The 24,467-nt window shown below is 41.2% G+C and overlaps 2 protein-coding genes and 1 pseudogene across 2 annotated transcripts; all 3 read left to right on the top strand.

The window, feature by feature from the left end:
- The first annotated feature begins 699 nt into the window (after window positions 1–699).
- Window positions 700–2,479, top strand: LOC149044096 (uncharacterized). The gene is made up of 3 exons (XM_089210832.1): window positions 700–996; window positions 1,131–1,783; window positions 1,924–2,479. Exons 1-3 carry the CDS (start codon window positions 700–702, stop codon window positions 2,477–2,479), a joined length of 1,506 nt encoding a protein of 501 aa, XP_089066958.1.
- Window positions 2,480–7,574: 5,095 nt separating this feature from the next.
- On the top strand, window positions 7,575–13,887 carry LOC149044097 (uncharacterized; annotated as a pseudogene).
- Window positions 13,888–22,702: 8,815 nt separating this feature from the next.
- LOC149044098 (uncharacterized) lies at window positions 22,703–23,620 on the top strand. The gene has a single exon (XM_089210834.1). It carries the CDS (start codon window positions 22,703–22,705, stop codon window positions 23,618–23,620), a length of 918 nt encoding a protein of 305 aa, XP_089066960.1.
- Window positions 23,621–24,467: the final 847 nt, after the last annotated feature.

A 24,467-nucleotide genomic window follows, 5' to 3' on the forward strand; every position in this document is an offset into this window, starting at 1 on the left:
AGGAAGAGAGACTTTTTACAACTCTAAGAACTTTTGATTCTCTCTATAACAATTGCCAGAATCATGTTACTTTGAATGGCCAAATTCTTTTATTTTCTTCTTTCCTTCTCATTTAAGCAGCATCATCAAGGTTATGGCATGACACACAATGCTATCTGCCAAGCAGGATACTACATTATCAATGGTCATTCTGCAGTTTCTCACTTCATCACCAAGTGCATAATGTGCTGTTGATTATGTGGTGTCACATCAGCTCCTCCATTCACCTACACTGGAATTGATTCTTTCATTGTGCTCAAGATTGATTACGAGCACCTGCCTGGCAGCACATGTTAATACTGATCTCCGGAAAATCTTGGATTTTACTCATTATTTCTACGCTAATGGCAACGCTTGACCTCCCTTGGTCTATCTAGAGTTAAGCCTACGCGTCGTGGCGTTCGTGGTGGTAACAGGAGGAGACAAGTCCTACCAAGACCCGGAACGGTGCTGGAATCTTCCACCTTACAGCGTGTTGGAATAAACAACGGTTCCATTCCGGTGATCAAGCCTCGAAATCGCCTGCAGGACTGGCCTTCTGGTCCGCAGTGCCACCCGGGCATGCACGGGTGAAACCTTTCACGTTTTGCCCCTACAATTCCATCGAATCAGGGGAAAGAAAACTCAGTGTTTGGCCTTAGTGCACTACTTGCTAACACCATGTCACTAGCACCCAAGATTGACGAGGTTCGTTCTCTTGTCCTGGACCTAAAACCTAATTTAGGGTTCTTTACCGAGACGTGGTTAAGAGAGACAATCTGTGACTCACTGCTGCAGATCCCAGGCTACTCATTTATCCATCGTGACCGCACCACAGACCATCACGGCAGTGTTGGCCTCTACATCGAGAATTCTATCAAATTCAAGCACCTAGAAAAACTGTCTGGTCCTGACATTGAGGCACTGTGGGCGTGGCTACGACCCAGCCGACTTCCACGCAGAGTTCCCTGTATCGTTGTGGGTGTCATATACCATCCACACTTCGCCTAAATACTCGCCGTTTGACCACCCAATTCAAGCTGAAGCAACTAGTAGATAAGCCCACAAGGGGTGACCAAATCTTGGACTTAGTGCTTACTAACCTTCCACAGCTCTACAACTCAAACGCTGTGCAAACCTTTCCCCCCTTTGGCACGTCTGACCACAATGTTGTCTTAGTGAGACCCAAAGCGAGACCCAAGGGCAACAGTTGCAGTATGAGAACCACGGCAAGGCGAGACACACGACCAAGTAGAAAGTTGGAACTCAGACGCTATCTCTCGTCGATTGACTGGTCTCCAGTTAATGGAGATCACTGCGAGGCTAGGTTAAGCATGTTCGTTGACATAATCCAGATTGGTATGGATCACATCATGCCGGTTAAGCACTTCAAGACACACGTTAATGATGCACCATGGATCACTGCAGAGTTTAAAAACCTTATCAAGCTGCGCCAGCAAGCGTTCAACAAGGGAGATAAGGACGCCTTCAGCCGCTACCGCAGCATTGCCAACCGCGAACGGAAATCTCTTTGCGGCAAGTACTTTGCTAGCAAAGTTGACCATCTCAAGTCCACCAAGCCCTCTCAGTGGTGGAATGCTGTCAAACGGGTCGCAGGAATGGTCCCCTGCTCCAGATCAGAGTCTTTTCTTTCCAGCTCACATTTGGATGGCGATTTGAGCGAACTTGAAATAGCCAACAAAATTAACTCAGCCTTTCTTGCTCCAATGGAAAACTTTCCTATGATGAACCCTATGTGTTGTCTGTATCCGAGTCTGGGGTCTTAGCTGCTTTGAAGCAATTACACCTGCGTAAAGCAGCCGGACCTGACTGTGTTCCTAATTGGCTCCTGCGAGAGTATGCAGAGGTTATTGTTGAACCTGTTACGGCTATACTCAACTCCAGCTATAAAGAGCAAAAGCTACCCTCGCCGTGGAAGCTAGCTGACGTTGTACTGCTACCCAAACAGAAGCCTGTTGAAGACCTAAGTAAGCATCTGCAGCCCATTTCCCTGACCCCCACCATCTCGAAACTCACGGAAGACTTCGTTGTAGCCACTCATGTTGATCCCACAGTACTCAAGAAGATCAATTATGATCAGTATGGCGGCATCCCCGAATCCTCCACCTCATTCACCCTGATCTCGATGTTTCACCACTGGTCACAGGCTACGGATGGGACAGGGGCAGCTGTCAGGGTTGTGCTATTTGACTATCGAAAGGCATTTGATCTTATTGATCATATGATCCTCGTTGCCAAGATCAATGGTCTTGACATGCCACGCAGCATCAAAGCTTGGGTGACCGACTTCCTGATAAACCGGCAACAACGGGTAAAACTGTCGGCAGACTGTTTCTCTCAGTGGGGCCCAGTCCCAGCTGGGGTCCCACAGGGAATCAAACTCGGACCATGGCTCTTTCTGCTCATGATAAACGATCTCAAAGTTGACGTCCCAATGTAGAAGTACGTAGATGATACTACCATCTCTCAAACCATACCCCGGGGCTCCCTAGGTGAAGTATAACGCGTTGTTACTGCGGTAGACTCCTGATCCCAATCCCAGCTGATGCAACTCAACGCTGACAAGTGCAAAGAGTTAATTATTGACTTTAAAGATAATCCTCATAACTTTTCTCCACTTGTAGTAGATAGCAAAGCCCTTCCCGTCATCGATTGTGCCAAAATCCTAGGTGTTACCATATCAAGTGATCTCAAATGGAACAATCACATCATAGATTGCATGAAGAAGGCAAACAAGCAGATATATTTCATTGTTCTCCTGAAAAGGGCTCGTGTACCTTGTAATGACATTGTTGATTTCTACTGTACAACAATCAGATCTGTTCTAGATTATTGCGCTCCCCTCTTCCATCACGCGCTTCCCTCTTACCTCAGTGAGGATATAGAGAGAATACAGAAAAGAGTTCTTTCCATAATTCTCCCAGATACGTCATATCAGGACTGCTTGGACAGACTAGGCCTGCCAACGCTAAAAGAGAGACGCAATGATCTATGTAAACGACTCTTTGATTCAATCGCCAACAACTCGGGGCATAAACTACATAACTTACTGCCTCCAAGAAATGAACAAAGTTACTGCCTGTGACATCAGAGAACATATAATCTACCACGCTCGCGCACAGACAGTCCTTTGTGTATGCAATGTCCAAAGATGCCTAGCAACAAACAATGCGTAGTACTTAGCTAGTAACTATATATATTTTAATCCCATTAGATACTTCTATTTTTATATCATGTACATATGTTTGTGATTAGTTTTAACATTTGCCTATTTATATATTTCTCTGTGAAATACGCAATTCAGTCTAATGACTGCGATGTATTTGTGAATAAACTGTCTATCTATCTATATATCTATCCATGTGTTTGGTCCATTCTACATCAAAGGACTAAAAGAGATGAAATGATGGGGCCAAATATTTACCTGCCTTTCTTCACGTGCGATACTCTTGGAAACTTTGAACTCCATGGCAACAGACTAGTTCTTGAATGCACTCAGACAATTTACCAGCTGTAGAGGAAAGTTTGTGAGCTTAGGTCCAGTCAAGGAACTAACTTTGTTGGTGCAAAGAATGAACTCTCCGCTGCACTAAAAGAACTGGACACTGTACCCCTAAAGGAATTCTTGTCTTCCCAAGACTGCTACTGGATTGACTTCAATCTTAACATGCCTCAAGCCTCACGTATGAGAGGTATTAGGGAACATCAAATATGCACTACACACTCACTCCTACCATCCCTGCTACTGGAACATGGTAGGCAGCTTGACAATGAAGCGCTACATACGCTCATGACTGAAGCTGAATGTATTGTCAACTCCTGTCCCCTAACAATAGAGAACCTGACAGATCCCTTAGCATCAAAACCACTGACCCCAAACCACCTGCTGATACTTAAGACCCAAGTTGTGTTGCCTTTGCCTGGCAAAGTTGATTCACCGGACCAGTATTCTTGCAAAAGGTGGCAAAGAGTCTAGTACCTTGTGAACCAGCTCTGGCTGTGTTGGCAGAAAGAATACTGCGCCCTCCTCCAAAAGCGTCAGAAATGGATCACACCCAAAAGCATGAAAGTGGGAGAGGTGGTACTAGTCTGCGACAATGAATCCCCAAGAAATCAATGGCCTTTATCCCTAGCCACCAATTGAAAGTATTACCCAGTGATGACCAACTTATCCAAAGGACAGAGCCAAGGACAGAGAACAAAAGTTCTTCAAGCGACCAGTGCACAAGCTTGTTCTACTCTTAGCAAAATAGGACAATGAGAACTGACTTATATCTAGTTATCTAGTTTTTATTAATACATATCATAATTCAATTTTATATCGCATTTGTTCACGTTATTAGTTTTATAGGTAAATGAAGAAACATTTAGGGAAGCAGTGTAACGACAACTGTGTCTTAATTAATGTATTTTTAGATGTTTTCCAGCTTTTACTGCATTTTACGTCACAATGACATTCCACTAATTTTTGCATGACCTTAGCTTGAATACTGCAAAACAATTGTGTAATTTTCCATAAGGCTCACAGAAATTTGACAGGTAACACTGGGTCCAACCAGAGAACCTCCAATGATTACTGCTTAACTCAGAACCTACTAGAGTGTTTGCCCAACACGTCCTAACAAACAGGATTGCTGTAACAGTTGACACAATAAATGTGAGCCTTTTAGTTCTTTAAGTTCACAAATCTCTCTACCATCAGAGCTGAGGCCACTACATAACAATCACTTTACATGTGCCATTGAAGTTTTGGCAAATGGACTTATTTTGATGACTTAGTGTTAATTTGCAAGAGTTTACAAGTCTCAAGTCACTACCACAGGTTTACCAAAATGGGTTTTTTTTTTTACAATTTATGAACTAAGAAAAAGAACAAGCCAGGAGGTTCAAACAAGGGATCACTTCATTAGTAATTCAACACCATCCCTCCATGAGACTTCGGATATTGACTCTGATTGGCAGGACACAAATGCAAGACAAGATGTTAGCCCCAACCATACAAAGGCAAGTATCAAACAGATCCAAATGTAAAAAGAAATTAGGTTTCAGAAATGAGGTTAAGACTTGCCAAGAAAGTAAACTTAGAAAAACATCTTTTACAGGCTCAAAGGTTCACAGACTACAGCCTAGGAGTGGCTCTCCTACAACCAAGCAAACACCACAAAAGCAGCACCCGTGACGAATCCTGTTTACAACCTGTGGCCTACAGCTCCAAAAGCTTAACCCCCACTGAACAGGGCTATGCGCAGATAGAAAAGGAATGCCTTGCAATTGTTGAGGCTTTCAACAAATTTGACCAATGGCTACTCGGGAAATCAGACATAACTGTCCATACTGACCATCAACCACTCCAATCCATCTTCCAGAAGGATCTCGCCTCAGCTCCTAAACGCTTGCAAAAGATGATGCTTTTCCTACAGCGGTACAACTTCACGGTAGCAAACAGAAAAGGATCCTCACTACACTTAGCAGATACCCTGTCTAGAGCTCCAAGCTGAGATGAAGCCACCATGCCATCCATACCTGACACCTTCCAAGTCTTCCGCATGCATCTCACACAATTGGATCCTACCTCACCATCCCTCACAGATGACACTTGCGAGCAACTCCGCTGAGCCACTGCCTTATGCCAAGAGATGCAGTCACTGGCGCACTATATATTCCATGACTGGCCTCCCACTAAAGACCATCTACCCCAGCAACTTCAAGCATTTTGGCACTTTCGAGAAGAGCTCAGTATCAGAGACGGCATACTTCTGAAAGCCACTCGGGCTATTGTCCCCCCTTTGCTATGCCCATCCATGCTGACCAAGATCCATCATTCACATCGGGGTCCTGAATACTGCCTTCGTTTTGCCAGAGATGCTGTATTCTGGCCCAACATGTCCAAGGACGTTGAAGAATTCTGCCACTCCTGCTCAACTTGCGCCCAATACGGAAAGCAGGCAGCTGCCAAGCCGATGTTATCACATCCCATTCCAACTCTTCCATGGCAATTTGTCTCCCAAGACATATTTGCATTCGGGCACAAACAGTACCTAATCACAGTGGACCACTACAGTGACTTCTACGAGTTGGACGAACTAGTCAACACCCTATCAACCACCATCATCAATCTTACTAAAGCCCACTTCGCACACCACGGGATTCCTCTTCACTGCCTTACAGACAACGGCCCACAGTTTGTGTCTTGCAAATACAAGAAGTTCGCCCAGACCTTCGGCTTCGAAGACATAACATCCTCATCCTACTGGTCTCACAGCAATGGCAAAGCTGAAGCAGCCGTCAATGATGCCAAGTCTATCCTAAAAAAATATCCAGACGTCTACTTGGCACTCCTTAACATTTGAAACACTCCACCACGTGGTCATTCTTTCTCCCCGGCTCAGCGACTAATGAGCAGATGCACCCGCTCCACAAGACCGCTCTCTGAAGAGCTGCTTCGACCTGAAATTCCAGATTCCCCTACAGTCTCTTCTGAAATTAATCACCGCAAGATATTCAATATTCAAAACAAAAGCAAAGTATCAAACAGGTCTAAAAGCAGCTGTAAAGAAAATTTACATTCATTTGTGGAATTAAAGATCAGAATATGAAAGAAAACTGGTTTGAAAACACTAAGTCTCTTTTTTAAATGAGATCATCATCGGACTCAAAATGTGATGATACTAATCTGAAAAAAAACAATGAATCAACTATATCATAAGATGAACTTGTATGTGGTAAGAAGAGAAAAATTCCTATGAATCATACAGTTAAACACTTGGCGAAGAAAGGCAAAGCAAATGGAAACATGCTTCAGATGAAACTGCTGCAACTTCAGATGTTCCTAATTCTGCCAAATATGTTGAATCTTCTGTAGATCCAAACAACAGTACCACTGCAAGAACTAGACAACACAATACTAAAGAATCATCTCATGAGGTTCCACAAAAAGGCAGTTATACACCTAGCATGAGAACAATGGTCCACATATTGTCAAAAAACATGTTAAAAAACTAGCCAGAGCATCTGCTGTTGAGAATGATTCTGTTTCTGATGGATTGACATGTAAAGAACAACTTCACCAACAAAAATCTTTCATTACAAATATGAAAACATTTCACAAAGCATTAAAATATAAGAAATATCAGTGCTATGTCCCTAGGAAGTCAGGACGATTTGAGAAGCATATTTGTGATCACTTGTATGACTTCCTTGAGGAAAATGCGTTACTCCATCACCTTTAGTCCCGATTCCACAAATTTCACTCCACCGAGACCGCCCTCATTTGACTAATAAACCAGCTGTTCCTTGACTTAGACAAAAACAGAGTATTGGGGCTTGTATTTGTTGACTACAAGAAAGCATTTGACCTCATAGACCATAATCTACCTCTAACAAAACTGAATGTCTCTGGGATATGTGGTCACGAACTAGACTTACTATGCAACTATCTGGGTGAATGCAAACAATACGTAGTCATTGACGGATGTCACTCCTCCCCAAGAAATGTGACGGCTGGAATACCACAAGGGAGCATACTGGGCCCCATTATGTTTCTCCTGTTCATCAACGACCTACCCTTGGCAGACCTACCCTTAGTTGACATCTACACAGATGACACCACTCTCAGTTTCTCATCTGACGTGACAGATGGACTTCTAGGCATCACATCAGCTCTTCAACAAGACCTAGATGACCTTTCGCAGAGGTTGGCCGCCAACAAGATGGTCACAAGTGCTGCCAAGAAGAAATGTCTCTTAGTGACCAGGAGACGCCTTACAAATAAGATTGTTGATAGTTCTTTAGATCCTCATCTTAGAAACTCAAATATAGAGCAGGTGGATAGTCAGAAACACTGGGTAAAATGCCAAATTTTAGTGTCATTTGAGTAAAATTAAACAACTATTAGATCCAAAGACAAATTTAAGCCATGTTTACTAAACTTAAACATGACTTTAAAATGTAGATTTGTTTCAGCAAGGTTTAAGCATTCTTAAATCACAGCATCAAATCTCAAATTTATGCATTCGTAAAGACACCATAAAGAAAGCCTAAAGATCTACTTTACGCTTCTTTATGAACTTTACAAATTCGTAAAGAACGAATTCTATACGCATTGTAAACGATCATGCGTAAAGAATCCGAAACGCTATCTTTACTTGCATTGTAAAAAGTCGTAAAGATGTCGTTTATGACATTTTACGACCAAATTGTAAAAAGTCGTAAAGAAGTTAAAGAGGTCGTTTGCGACATTTTACGACCACTGTAAAGCTAACCAAAAGGCAGTATGTACGTGCAAAGAATTGTTAACATTTCTTCGGCATTATTCATTGAATATTCCTTATTTGTGTAAATTTCCTTTCTGTTAACCGGGTATATGTGTAGAAAGATGAGTTTGTATAAAACTTCATCTTTACGTGCGTTTACGAAAATTTACGACTGCTGTAAAGTGAACAGAACGACGATCTTTATGCGTTATGAAACGTCATAAATTGGGCTAAAAAAACAATTTATATAACATGACCCTGGCCATGAATGACTGCCCCAAAGAAAACAATGTAACGCAATGTTATTTTCCAATTCACTTTGTGTTTTTCTCACATAAGATACATATATAAAATGAAGGGTTAGACGTTTCCTGATGCAGGATAAATACAGTAGCAATTTTGGGATAAGTTTTACTAATTTTTTAATATCCATCCCATGTAACATATTATTTTTACTGTTCACAGTTACCAGAAAGAGATGATGAAATGGATGAATCAAGTGATCAAGAAGAGCCTGAATTTTGGGAAGATGTCTTGATGGAAGATCTACTCTGTGATGTTGAAAGTAGAGCCCCATGTCCAGAGCCTTCTCGAAAGCAGACCAGAACCCAGAAGTTAACTGCATTAGTACAGTGGCTTGTTTATTTTATTCTGATGTAGCAGTCACTATGTAAACTCAGTGACAATGGGTTGGAATGGCTTCTACAGTTTCTTTTCCAGTTTTTTAAAGTGCTTTCTGATTTGTCTGGCTGTGAATACCTTGAAGGGCTGGTGACTATACTTCCCTCATCACTGTACCTTCTTCGCAAGTTTGCAAGTTTTGACCGTGACAACTTTGGCAAATATGCTGTTTGCTCCAAGTGCAGTAAACTTTATGACATGAAAGACTGTACAGAATTCGACCACTGAGGGAAAAGGGTTGGGAGGCATTGCAAACACAAGGCATACTCAAGAAGTGCCCCTTGCGAGGCACCTTCAGCCAGAAAGGTCTTTCTGAGCAATGGAGCTGAGGAATTTTATCCTCTGAAAGTTTACTGTTTCAACAATGTTAAAGAGAAGCTTCAAGAAATGGTAATGAGAGATAACTTCCCACAACTATGTGAGTCCTGGCGTGACAATCAAAGTCAAGAAGGTTACTTGGCTGAGATTGTTGATGGACAAGTTCGCCGAAAGAATTTCAATCTGTTGATGGCGAGCCATTCCTCAGTGCTCTCAGAAATTATATGTTCAATGATGCTGAACTTTGATTTTTTTCGGCCTGTTAAGCACAGGAATGATTATTCTGTTGGAGTGCTGTACCCAGCAAATCTTAACCTGCCAAGAAATATGCACTTTAAGTGGGAGAACATCATTGTAGTTGGCATAATCCCTGGATTGGATAAAGAACCGAGGAGCCTTAATGAGTTTCTAGCGCCACTTGTGAAGGAAATGAAAGTTCTTTGGAAAGGAGCCTTAAATACAGCATTAAATTTATCATAATATTTATGCTGTCTTTAAGGACCTTCAACACACACAAACCTTTTGGCTTACACTAAGTCTACTTTATCGACATAACCTTTCACCAGAACCAGGAACCATCAATGAATTAATCATAGATTAATATTATGCATTTAGTAAAGCCACAATATTTTACGCTATTGATTTTAGTGCTTTTTCAATTCTTTGGTTTATGAAATTGTGCTTGTTGATTTTTAACCTGAGACTTGATTTCTTGTGTTGGAAACCGTTTCACTTAAGAGAGGTGGTTGCACAGGAAAATTTGACTAACGTGAGCAAATAGGGTATGTTTATTCAAAACTATGTAATTTTGGTATATAACAAACCAGTGGATGGTGTTTTTCACATGCTCTGGTTGACTACTCAAACTCAGGATAGTAAATGCATGTGCTATCCACCTCCCAGCTCAAGCTGAATTGTGAAAAGCATTTTTTTGCAGTGTTCAGAGAGATGATAAGTTAATACTTCTTTTATCTAACTGGTTCTGTAGATACTTCACAGCTTATTAAATATCCACCACTAGCCACTGCTACTACAGGAAATAATATTTATTGTTAAATATATTAAAAACAACAACAACATGTGAATGTAGATTGATGTCATTACCTAAATAGTGACTGAATTGTTGCTTTTTGTTCCATTAGAAACTGGAAAGACGTCAGTCTTCCTATGAGATACTACAAGCTTCTATGACACCAAAAGAAAAACAGTGGTATAGTGAGATCTTTTACATTGATTACATGAGCAGTGAAGAATCAGATTACAAAGAGCAAGAAGATTTCATTACTGGTGAAAAAGAAAAGAAACTTGCAGGATATGTAACCAAGAGGCTATCGTGGGAAAGAATGAGCTTGACAAATGCAAAAGCTAGGCTTGGAGAATAGAATAATTTGACCTCCCATGCCAGGGCAATGCCTAAGCCAAGGAGTGTTGGTGGCATGTTGGAGAGGCCTGCACCTCTTTTTTACTTTTTACAGAACACATGTACAGGCCATTACTTTTTATCATATTTTAATTAACTTATTTATTTATTTATTTATTTATTATGTTTTTAATGGCAAACTGAAGTAATAGTTTCTTCCAATTATGGGTAAATTTATTGACTTATGATGAGGAAAATTTTTCCTGCTAAGCATAAATAAGCTAGGTATGTTTGATGTTTTAATTACAAGTAGGCAGTAACTTTAAGAATGTGTACCAATGAATTTAAAATAAAAGAAACTTAAAAAATATGTTGTTTAGCATGATACATGACCTGGTGGATGGCAGTTTAGTAAGGAAACAACAAAACAATAATATTTCACCAATTTCACAAATTTGATTCAAAACTAAAATAAAGCAAAAAATTTTGAGCACATTAATTTGCATTAAATGGTACTTTGACAACATTTAATGTTTACGTTCTGTTTACTTCAATTAAACGGTACTTAAACATACAGGAATGTTTTGGACACAGTTAATGTGAACTTAAACCTACATTATGTTTTAGCCTTAATATAGTATAAGCCAGGTTTAAGTCCAACTTACATCTAGGTATAATTGACTTAAACATCAACTCAAACTTATTAAACCTGAGTTTAAGAGAGGATTAATCCATGTTCAAGGACACTTAAGTATATCTTTTCTCCTTGTGAAACTCCTAGGACTCACCTTGCCCGACACCTAAGCTTTAATATTCATGTTGAAGAACTGTAAGAAACTATCCCAAAGAATAGCACTGCTTAGGAAGGTAACAAGATTTCTCCCTATTGCACAGCACCTATTTATACTATGATGCAATGCAATGATAAAACAAGTAATGTTATATGGATCAACTGTTTGGTCAAACTGTTCAAGTGATAACATAATGAGAGTCTTCAAGCTTCAAAACACGCTGCCCGAGTTAACTTGGAAGCTAAGACAAGGTCGAACAGCATGAACCTCTTTAAGAAATTAGAGTGGCTTCCTTTTTATGAGGAAGTCGAGTTAAATAAGAGCATTTTAGTTTTAAAGTGTTTACAGGGAAACTGTCGTGCAGGTATCCGGTTAGATTGCTCCATGGTTAGATCGCTCCAAGTCAGATTGCTCCATACCGAAGTCAGATCGCTCCCCTCGAAAGTTAGTTCGCTCCATCAAATAAGTTACTTCGCTCCATACATAAGTTACTTCGCTCCATGTAGAAACCTAATACACTAACTTACTTCTGATCTTTATAGTTTATAGTTGATGATGTGTATTGCGTCTTGCGATCGAGTTGCTGATCGACATATTTGCTAACTTGAGGCCACCAAAGCAAATTACCGGTGTTGGGACAAGTGTTTCAGTGTGTAATGAACGTAGAAAACTAATAAACTAACTTACTTAAAAACATAACCAAAGTTTTAATCATTTCGTCATCTGATAATTTTTCATTCTGTTTTATTGAAGGTGAACCCATGTAGAGCAGCTCTTATAGAGCGCGACGATGGCTCATTCCAGATCGGAGCACATGCACACAACCATCCCGCAGACGTCTGCGCAGCAGTCTCAGCCACTATCTCAGCCAAAGTCAAAGCGATCGCCGCCAAGAACATCTTCCAACCAGCGTCGAGTATCGTCGAGGAGATACTTCTACAAGAGCTGACTGATGCTCCCTGCCCAAGTCTACCCAAACCTGAATACATCGCCAGGACTGCCAACCAGTTCCGCCAACGCCTGAGGCCAAAACACCCAACAGACTTAGCCTTCGAGTTAGAGCACGACCACCCCCTGGCTGGCTTCTTCCGCGCCGATGTTCAAGTACATGGCCATCGCCACTTGATGTTTGCCACAGAACAGCAACTACAGTACCTCGCCCGAGCAAAGAACTGGTACGTGGACGGCACCTTCAAACTCTGCAGACCTCCCTTCACCCAGCTCCTCACGGTGAACGCCTTCGTAAAACAGGATGATCACACCAAGCAGGTGCCCCTCCTGTTTGTCGTAATGTCAGGGAAGAACAAGAAGGACTACCGAAAGGTCTTCAAACAGCTGCTCGAGATACTTCCAACAGCGCCTGCAGTGAAGCAGATAACCCTCGACTTCGAGAAAGCAGTTTGGGCCGTGCTGAGAAACCTGTTTCCTGATGTCAAGCTGCAAGGATGCGCATTCCACTAGACGCAAGCTCTCTGGAGAAAGGTAAGATGATAACTGACTTTAATTTAGTGATTTTTCATAAATTTTGGAAAACACATTTAAGCGACATGTTACTAGTTTAGCGATTTTGAAAATTCCATATTTAGCGATTTCCAATTCAAAACATTAAATTCGGATAAGAACATTAATTTGCTAAAATCATATATGCCCTTTAACTGATACAACTTTTACGGGATTAAAATAAGTTAACACTTAAAAAAAAAACTGTCATGATGTTTTAATAACACACAACACAACACACTGTAACACACACTTGCTTATATTCTGTTTAATTTTTCTTTGCTAGGTTCAGGCGCTTGGGTGGACAAACAGTTATCACAACGACAGAGGCACCTACACTTACATCAGTAAGATGATGGCACTTCTGTTCCTGCCTGAGGGAGAGATCCTGACCGAGTTTCAGCGTCTTCAACATCAGGCAGAGTCCCCGACCTTAGCAGAGTTCGCTGAGTATGTCAACAGTACCTGTATCAGCAACGCGACATGGAGCCCTGCTGACTGGACAGTCTTCAAACATGCAGTACGAACGAACAAGGACCTCGAAGGCTGGCACCACGGGATCAACCGTCGAGCGGCTGGCAAGTCACAACTCCCACTTTACGTCCTGATCAAGCTGCTACACTAGGAGGCCCAGCTGACAGCTATCCAGATCCGTTTGGTATCAGAGAAAAAACTACAAAGGATCCAGCGCCGCAAATAAATAGACCTGCAGGCAAAAATCTTCGATCTCTGGGAGCAATATGACAACAACAAGAGGTCCGCCAGACAGCTACTGAAAGCCTGTTCTTTCCTGAACGGTCCTGTTTAAAGAGCAGCAGACACCACAACCATCACAAACAAAAGGCTCCTTTAGGAGCCACCAAATAAAATAAAAGAAATGACCAACAATGAATATGATTTATAAATATTGCTTTCAAAGAATCGCCATTTTTAAACGTTGTCAAATCCAGCCGTGACTGAGACTGGGTTCGACTCCGGTTAAAAATGGCCAGTGTTTAGTCGCGTTACAACACTCTTTTCTTTTCCCTTATCCTTCTGTCTTTTATCAACCTTCCACGTTAGTTTTCTGCATGGAGCAAAGTAACTTATGTATGGAGCAAAGTAACTTATTTGATGGAGCGAACTAACTTTTGAGTGGAGCGATCTGACTTCGGTATGGAGCGATCTGACTTGGAGCGATCTAACCATGGAGCGATCTAACCATGGAGCGATCTAACCGTAATTCGTTGTGCATATATGTGCAATATACTTAAATTTAATGTAGACCTGCAAACACAAACTGTTCGTTATAGTAAATTAAATCTTGTTCTCTTGTTTCAATCAAGAAACCAAGGGAGGGAGGATCTTTAGCGTATCTGTGACAAGGCTGTGGAACTAGTGACCTACTAACCTAAAAAAGAGGCAACAACAGTTGCTTCTTTCAGAAAGGCCTTTCAAAGACATATTTTTTAACGAGCTACAATGAAGTAAAACATTTTAGTCCAAATGCCATAGTAAATTAAATCTTGCCTGCCCTCATTTCAATTGTGAAACCAAGGTGACCCAAGCAGCAAATTTTACTTTAACCCCACCCAAGTGGCATAGTTTATTTTATATAGTTTTTAGCTTGTATTCTTAAAGACCTGTTTTATAATCCTTGAATTCATTTTACATACATTTTATACATTTTAACACTAATCATGGTACTTAATTTTAGGATCGAGGGCCACTAGTTCATCAGTTAAATTACTGTTATGTGTTACCCTCCTTAAATAAAGTTGTTATTGTTATTATTATTAATATAAGCGTGGAAACACTCTATCGCATGGGATGTCAGATATAATTTGTGTTTTCCGTAGGAATGCCTAGTTCTGCAGGATTTGCATGAGTATTCAACTGTATCTGTGAAATGGTGGTAATGCTGTGATGAAGTTGTTTATCCCAACGGAAACTTCATTTAAACTCTGAAATATCTATCCTGAATAAGTTAGCTACCATTGTGTATATAAAAACATTGATTCAAGCAATAAAGTAGATTCAGTTGATTTTACAGTAATTGCATGTGCCTCTCTTCACGAGTGTGCCCCAATAAGCCAAAGGTTGGCCCAAGCTTCACAACTGTTTGACTCTAACCGACCCCTCAACTGTGGTTTTACTACACATACAACAGCATGCAAATGTACTCCCAGGTGTCCAAAACATTTTCCTGTCATAATTTTCACTGTTAATGGTAAGGATGATAGTTCTACAAATTTTGTAGTCAGGTGCAATAAGTGTCTGATGCACTTCACTGGCTTATAGGTGAAAAAGAAAATGGTGAGCAAAACAATTCATCACCTAAACATTTAAAGATTGACAACAAAAACCTTGCTGCATTGCCAGACAGAGGTGTTACAAGAGTAGAGTGTCAAGATCGTGCATGTGCAAATGGCAAACAAAACAAAGATGTAGACATAGAAACTGGGCCAGTTAATCTTGATGATGATGAAAGAGTTTTCAATTCAGGTGAAATGGGTGGTTTCATTCCAACAAACATTGATATGAAGAAGGAAGAAACAATTGTCAATGATAAATTCCTTTAACCTCCTCAGAGGTACAGTTGGAATACTCAAAATGAGCCATTAACTGAATTGAATCGTCAATACTTGGCATAGATGGCTTTTTTAACATTGTTCCCAGATTGAAAAGGAGACTCGACCACTAATACTGCTAGATGGGTTCCCTGTTTTTGTTTTCCCACCTTTTTTGGTCGTATGATCTCTGTCGCTCAAAAATGTTCTGTGTTCTGAAATCGTTTTGGTCAACTGCTTGGGAGTTGCGTTTGTCTTTAGCACATTTCCTTTGGTTTTGGGCATTCACTCGAGCAACGAGGTTAGAGAAGCACTTGAGAGAACCAATAAAGACAAATTTGGTCATTACAAATGCTATATTTTCTGATACTTCAAACAATAGAACACAATCATCTGCAGACAAACTTGGGCATCCAATTAAGTTTACTGAAAAAATGGACGGAATATGGGTTTACAGATTTGCATCACATCCTTGATTTGCTTACTGGGCTATAATATTTTGTACTGAAGAAGAATGTTAGTACAGGGGAACTTAACTTAAAACAGAACCCATCAGAAGCCAATCTTACACTTAGTGATTTGAGAGAAATGTTACCCTCTCACTCACATGACTCTCTTATATCAAAACTTATGTGTTATGCAAAAAGTGTTTCAGGAACAAATGCATACTGGAATCATGTTTAAGATGATTTAAAGTCAATCATAACTCAAGTTCAGGACCTCCAACAATTTTCTGGACTTTGTCGTTTGCTGACTTTCACTGGCCAGAATTTCAAGAACTCCTCAACAGTAACACTGAGACCTCAAATTCTGAACGAAGAGAAATTGTCATAAACAATCCACACATGCTTGATTGGCCGTTTACTGAATGCAAAGAACAGTTTGTTAAGTATTATTTCTCCCCCACGATCCAAATCTATTCATTGAAGCAAGCCTCCGTGGTTGAATGGCAAACTCAAGAACCTGATCAAACGACGCCAATGTGCCCTTGCAAAAGGAAATATGGATACCTTTCGAATGCTCAGAAATTGCGTGAATCGTGAGCATAAGATCTGCCGGGCAAAGTACTACCAAGCAAAGGTTAGCCATTTGAGGGAGTGTAAGCCATCCGTGTGGTGGAAAGAGGTGAAAAAGCTCAGCAGCATGTCACCTGCCTCAGAAATGCGGGCCAACACCAGCAAATTACTGCAACAACTAGGTTTCTCACCTGGTGTTCTGGCAAATTACATCAATTCAGCGTTCCTGACCCCAATGCAGATTTTTGAGCCTCTTACCCACAATCCTTTTGACCCACCACAAGCCAACAACGAAGGTCATGCCGTGAATATGATATCGCAGTTTTCAACTTTTAAGAAACTATCAGAGAGTAACACAGAGTCCTTTAACCTTGCAAAACGTAATGGTTTAAAAGATTCCAACTTTCTGACCTGGACTGGTGTTCGTTGCGCAGTACCAAGTCATCTAAGAATTCGATGCCACAAAATTAAGAAAGATCATGTCAGATCACTGCAATTTAAAATCGGTGATAAAATCTTTGATCCAGCACTTAGCAAGTCTAGGGATTTCTACAGTTTGCTTATATCCAGTAAGGCGACAGAGTCCAGAGGCTTCACAAAGTTGAAATCTAAATTTTCTATTGATGATGTGGAAACAAAAAAGGCCTTCTCATTAATAAGGTCCTGTATCTGCGAGACATATGTGCAATGCTTTCAATTTAAAATACTAAATGACATTTTATTCACAAATTCCCGCTTAGCTAAGATAGGTTTAATAGAAAGCGATCTTTGCACTTTTTGCAATACCAGTGCGGAAACAATTGATCACTTATTCTTTTACTGTGTTTACTCACATGCATTTTGGGAAGAATTTGAATCTTATTGGATCGCTATAGCCAAAGAACAAAGGAAACTTGAGTTAAAGACTATTTTAATTGGTGTCACAGATACTAATTGTTCTTTATTTAATTACTTAATCGTTTTAGGTAAGCTACATTTATGGAATTGCTGTAGGAATAATAGTCTTCCTTTTTTCCCTTCGTATAAGGAACTAGTTAAAAGAAAATATGAAACTGAATGTCACATTGCAGCTAAGTTTAATGATAGGAAGACGCTAGAGGCTAAATGGAAACCCATTTTGAATTATAATTTAATAGATATATAGGTGTGTAAGTGGAAAAAAAAACTGTAAAAAGTAGGGTAAGAATTGCAGTCTAAGGAAGTATTATATAGTAAGTAGAATAAGTAACGTCTTGTAGGTGGTATTGTAAGTAGTGTTCGTCTTGTTTTGTAAAGTAGTGTTCTTCATGTTGCAATTAAAAAAAAAAAAAAAAAAGAAACTATCTGCGCTCAACCCCTCGAAAGCACATGGACCAGACGGTATTCTAGCATGGTTATTAAAGGATAAGGCTGATCTCTTGGCGGGTCCAGTCTCTGCAATCCTCAACTCCTCGTTCCACGAATCCCGCCTTCCGCCTTCTTGGAAAGAGGTTGACGTTGTCCCGGTGCCAAAACAAAGGCCTATTAATGCCATTAACAAGCACCTCCGTCCGATTTCCCTCACGCCTATCCTGTCTAAGCTCGCTAAAGATCACATTGTTGAGAAATACGTTAAACCTGCTGTGTTACAAAGAATCGACCCTCGACAATTTGGAACTATTCCTAAATCGTCTACTACACATGCCTTGGTCAATATGACGCATAATTGGCTTGTTAACACCGACGGAAATGGTGCCACAGCAAGAGTAGTCCTACTTGATTTCCGTAGGCCTTTGACCGTATCGATCACAGTGTTCTTTTTCAAAAACTAACAACATATGATATTCCGAGTCAAGTCAAAGGTTGGATTGTTGACTTCTTGATGGACCGGAAACAAAGAGTTAAACTTGCTCAGGATTGTCACTCTGAATGGTGCTCTGTGCCATCTGGTGTCCCCCAGGGAACAAAACTGGGCCCCTGGTTATTTCTTGTCATGATTAATGACTTGGACACACCAGTTGACATGTGGAAATACATGGATGATACATCTTGTTCCGAAATAGTTACAAAGGGTAATAAGAGCAAACTCCAAGAAGCTGTGGATGACCTTTCGAGACAAGCGAGTCTCGATGGGTTCCAACTGAATGAGGCCAAGTGCAAAGAACCACGATTTCAAACCCCTAGTTCTAAATGGCAAACCCCTTGAATTAGTCACCAGTGCCAAATTGCTAGGTGTGACCATTAGCCATGATTTAAAGTGGAACATGCACACCTCTGAACTAATTAGAAAATGTTCCTCTCGTCTCTACTTTTTACGTCAACTCAAGAGATCTGGAGTGGCACCAAGTGAACTGGTGCAATTCTATGTGACATGTATTAGGCCCGTCCTGGAATGTGCAAGTCCTGTATTCCATTGTTCTCTACCAAACTACATCAGTGAAGATTTGGAACGGATCCAAAGAAGGGCATTCAGAATCATCTATCCTGACCTTTCATATAGTGTAGCACTAGAAACAGTTGGCCTACTGAAACTTCATGAGAGGAGAGAAAAGATTTCAATCGATCTGTTTGACGAGATCGTCTGTAACCCCACCCACAATCTCCATAGCCTCCTCCCCCAAAGGAAGAGTTGTAAATATGCACTGAGACGCAAAAGTGATTTCACTCTCCCCTTATGTAAAACCGAGCGTTTGAAGAACAGTTTTATTTTTAGCCATGTCTACAAGATGTAGAAAATTTTTCTTATTCTCTCTTTTGTTACTTATGAGATAATTAGAGGCCACTTTTTGTTGTGTTATGTTACAATTACACGTGATCACTAGAGGCTAGATACAGCATGAACAATTGACAATAAGACATTGATTGAGAGTCACGTGATTAGTTCTGTTGAGATCTTGTAGAGTCTTATGCTAGAATAAAGAAATCAAATCGAGTTATCTGGTGACTCCTTCTAGCAGTTTGCGGATAACTTAACATGGTGTCAGTGGCCTCAAGATAAATTAAAAGACACTAAAGACAGTCAAGACGACCAACGATGCCTGATACGCTCGCCCAAGCACCAGCGCCTCAACAAGCGCAAGTCATTATGCAATCGTCCTCCATTCAACCGCCTGCACCTTTAAGCTTCAGTGGCGGTTTAGCAGCAAATTGGAAACACTTCCACCAGGTATGGACCAATGATGCGATAATTACTGGTCTGGAAAAGCAGACAGAAGAGTAAAAAGTAGCTCTATTCTTGCATTGTATCGGTTCAGAGGCACTGAAAACGTTCAATGGGTTCTCATTTGATGACGAAAGCAGTAGAAAGAAGCTAGACAAAGTGATTGAGAAATTTGAAGAATACACAATCGGACGGATAAATGAGATGTTCGAACGATACAGGTTTAACAGTAGAAACCAAGAACCCTCAGAGGGAATCGATGCTTATGTTTCAGCTCTTAGAAATCTCGCCAAAACCTGTAATTTTGGATCCCTGCATGACTCACTAGTCAGAGATAGGATTGTGTTTGGCGTACAAAGTAAACACATGAGGCAAAAGTTGCTTCAGGAACGCAAGTTAACATTAGAGAAATGCATCGACATTTGCCGCAGTAATGAAGCCACAAGCTCACAAATGAAAGAAATTGCCTCTGGTAGTAATTTAGAAGTGGTAAATAAAGTTGAAGATCCAACACGTGGCCAAGGAAGGTCTTGGCGGCGTGATTGGAAACGGAGGAATGATCGGAATGAGCAATCTCAAGATAATACAAGACGGGTCACGAAAACGTGTCTCTTCTGTGGAAACAAACATGAGATGAATAAGAAGAAATGTCCTGCGTGGGGAAAGCAGTGCCAGAAATGCAATGGCAGGAATCTTTTCGCAAGTGTCTGTAAAAAGGATTGAAGAATAAACCACGTCATGGCAGACGAAACAGATACCGACAGCAATGTGGAATTCATCACTAGCATCTGCCTCGAAGAAGAATACATATCTCAAGTTTCAGACAACAAATACCCAAAGGAAATTTATGCAGAGATGATAATAAACGGCAGCTCACTATCATTTCAAGTCGACTGCGGAGCATCAGTGAACATTTTACCATTCAAATATGTCGGGGACTGTGCAATTAAACCGTCAAAGAAGTCACTGCGCATGTGGAATGGAACAAACGTCACTCCAGTTGGCTCGACATGTGTGATCGTGCGTAATCCAAAGAACCACAAGAGGTATTCAATTGAATTCGTCGTCGTTCGTGAAACATTCACCCCGCTTATCGGAGCACGTGCGGCCCAACAAATGAAGTTGATCAATATAAACAACTCGAATTTCATAACAGCTTCTCCGACCAGGCCATCTCAACCACAAGTCCACCAGTTAACTTCTACTGAGAATATTGTTCAGGAATACACAGATATCTTTGAGCGAGAAGTAGGGTCACTGCCGGGAACAGTACACCTCGAAACTGAAGACAATGCAAGCCCTGTGATAATTCCGCCACGAAGGGTTCCCACTGCTCTTAAAACACAGCTCAAGGAAGAATTAGACAAATATGTGAAGTTAGGAGTGTTGGCCCAAGTAGAGGAACCAACTCCGTGGGTTAGCAGCCTAGCCATCGCTACCAAGAAGTCTGGAGCCCTACGAATATGCATTGACCCAAAGCACCTCAATGCAGTGCTGAAAAGAGAGACCTACCAGCTACCAATCTTGGATGATATGCTACCCGAACTAGCACAAGCCAAATTATTTTCAACAGTAGATCTTAAAGCAGGCTACTGGCACTGTGTCCTCGACAAAGAGTCCAGTCTTCTCACAACATTCTCAACACCTTACGGAAGGTATTGGTGGCTACGACTCCCCTTTGGTCTGTCTGTAACCTCCGAAATATTTCAGAAATGAGTGAACCAAGCCTTGGAAGGACTCGAGGGAATACTTGACATTACTGATGACATCTTTATATATGGTGTAGGTAAAGACCCGAAGGAAGCGACTGAGGACCATGACAGACATCTAAAAGCACTACTGCAGAGATGCCGAGAGAGGATGATGGCACTAAACAAAGACAAGCTCAAATTGAGATGACAAGAAGTAGCGTTCATGGGTCACCTCTTCACAAACAATGGCCTCAAGATTGATCTCGACAAAGCACGCACAGTACAAGAAATGACACCCCCAACAGACACGGAGGGAGTCCAAAGACTGAATGGATTCGTTAATTATCTCTCCAAATTTCTGCCACAACTGGCTGACGTTATGGAGCCTCTCAGAAGGTTAACTAGGAAAGATACAAAGTGGACATGGGGCGAAGAGCAAGACAAGGCCTTCAACAAAGTTAAGAGATTAGTATCGCGAGCTCCGGTTCTAAGCTATTATCAGCCTGACCGACCCTTAAGTATTCAATGTGATGTGAGTCAGAAGGGCCTCGGTGCTGCTCTCCTACAAGATGGTAGGCCAATCGCTTACGCAAGTCGCTACCTCAGTGATACAGAACAGAGGTACGCTCAAATCGAGAAGGAGATGCTCGCGATCGTGTTCGCGTTAGAGAAGTTCAACCAGTACACATTTGGTCGCCACGTAAGGGTGTCCAGCGACCACAAGCCATTGGAGTTCATACTGTCAAAACCACTCGCAGTAGCCCCTAGACGACTTCAAGGAATGAAATACACCTTTGAAGTAACTTATGAGCGTGGAAAGAACATGCATCTTGCTGACACACTGTCCAGGGTGTATCTTCCTACAGAAGGTAACCCGCAAGACCGCGAGTTTGAATACATAAACATGGCGAGCTATCTTCCCATAGCCGAGGAGAGACTGAAAGAGATCAGGAGAGAAACAAGAAATGACCTGTCTCTCCAAAAGCTCAAGTGCGTCATCACACTTGGCTGGCCTGAAGACAAGAGCAAGGTAGCTCTGCAAGTGCATCCATTTTTCAGCATCCGGGATGAGCTCACCATTCAAGATGGTCTCATCTTCCGTGGCCAACGGGTGGTTGTACCTTAAAGCCTGCGTCCGATGATCAAGACAAAGCTACACTCCTCCCACATGGGGATCGATGCCTGTCTACGCAGAGCGAGAGAGTCTGTATTCTGGCCTGGATTCTCAGCCCAAATTAAGCAGATGGTAGAAACCTACGAAACATGCTGAAAGTTTGAGACTAGCCCACAGAAAGAGCCGCTAGTCTCGCACGATGTACCCTTACGGCCTTCGGAGAAGATCGGAGTTGATATCTTTGAGCTGAATGGCAAGGAATACCTAACAACCATGGATTATTACAGCAACTTCTGGGAGATCGATAAACTTCCCACAGACGCAAAGGCAACCACAGTAATCGCCAAGCTTAAAGACCACTTCGCACATTATGGCATCCTAGATCAGGTGGTCACGGATAATGGCCCCCAGTTCAAGTCACAAGAATTTGCCAATTTTGCAGCAGCGTATGAGTTTGAACACACACCCACAAGTCCTTACAACAGCAAAGGAAACGGGAAAGTGGAGTCTGCAGTAAAGACCGCGAAGCAACTCCTGCACAAAGCCACTGATGCAAGAACTGATCCATACTTGTCTATCCTGGACCACCGGAACACTCCAACACAGGGAATGGAGTCAAGCCCCGCTCAGCGGTTGATGAATAGGCGAACGAAGACTCTTCTGCCAACCACAAGAGAGCTGTTGAAACCACGTTCAGTGGTACCTGACACGGAAATAACTGCCCTCAGGAAGCACCAAGAAAAGCAAGTACAACACTACAATAAGTCTGCCAAAGAGCTAGAACCGCTAGCTACTGGGGACGTAGTGAGAATGAAGCCCTTTGTAGCTGGAAAGAAGACCTGGGAGAAAGCAATGGTCAAAGAGCGACTTGATGAAAGGTCGTACACCATGGAAACTGCCAATGGCGACACGTACCACAGAAACAGATTTCACGTGAGGAAAACCAAGGAATCAATGGACAACACCAGTGCTCCAGTGGAACAGCCTCAGGGACAGACCAGCCCACTGCCGGACACCCTACAGCTCAGGTCCAGGGAGATTCAACGAGCCACAGAGAATGCAGTCCAGCAAGCAGAAACACCTGGTGCAATTCCTGACGGTGTACAACACAAGGCCATCCCTGATCACACTTCGACCCGCCCACGACGTGTGACTAAACCACCAGCATGGTTGAAGGACTATGTCCGTTAAGAGCATACGGAACATTAACAAAAAAAAAAAGAATGATTTAAACTTTGATTTTATTTCTGATTTAAGTTCGAGATAGGGACAGAAGCTGTTCAATGATTGCTCGCTCAAAAAAGGAGGATGTTGTGTTATGTTACAATTACACGTGATCACTAGAAGCTAGATACAGCATGAACAATTGACAATAAGACATTGATTGAGAGTCACGTGATTAGTTCTGTTGAGATCCTGTAGAGTCTTATGCTAGAATAAAGAAATCAAATCGAGTTATCTGGTGACTCCTGCTAGCAGTTTGCGGATAACTTAACACTTTGAGAATGAAGCTAGCAATTAACTTTTTATGATGATCACTGGCTTGGGTATTTCAGGAGAGAGATTTGTAGTAGATGCAGTAAGAAATCTCCTAAATGAGCAGTGTAAAGTGTATTCTTATTTTGGAATTGCAGCATTTAACATAAAGGGTTATACTTTACATTCACTCCTCTAATTACCAATAAAAGGAAAAAAGAATATATTGAACTCTAGAAAATTAATACCCTATGTTGTGTAATTAACAAACAAAATTCTTATTAGCAACTCGAACAATTAACATGCAAACAATAACGTAAATAGATCAATTGTAATTCAATTTGACTAGTGTAACTGTATTGTAATATATGTATTGTAAGTAGTGCAAGTTAATGTAGTGTAAGCATCATGTAAGGAGTAAGTATAGTGTAAGTACATATGTAAGTATAATATGTAGGAAAAAAATTTTTAAAAAATTAAAAAAAAAATAAAAGGAAAAAGGAATGCCCCTTCAAAGTCTTCAGCTTTAGCTGAGTTGCAGAATGACTTATTTGGAGTGAAG

The sequence above is a fragment of the Pocillopora damicornis genome, chromosome 6 (assembly GCF_964200805.1).
Source record: "Pocillopora damicornis chromosome 6, jaPocDami1.2, whole genome shotgun sequence".
Lineage (NCBI taxonomy): Eukaryota > Metazoa > Cnidaria > Anthozoa > Scleractinia > Pocilloporidae > Pocillopora > Pocillopora damicornis.

Coding starts and splice junctions, on each gene's coding strand:
- LOC149044096 (XM_089210832.1), top strand. CDS start 700: ATGTCACTAGCACCCAAGATTGACGAGGTTCGTTCTCTTGTCCTGGAC. Junction 997..1,130: donor GCAGAGTTCCCTGTATCGTT/GTGGGTGTCATA, acceptor AACCTTCCACAG/CTCTACAACTCAAACGCTGT. Junction 1,784..1,923: donor ATGAACCCTATGTGTTGTCT/GTATCCGAGTCT, acceptor ACTCAACTCCAG/CTATAAAGAGCAAAAGCTAC.
- LOC149044098 (XM_089210834.1), top strand. CDS start 22,703: ATGGATTATTACAGCAACTTCTGGGAGATCGATAAACTTCCCACAGAC.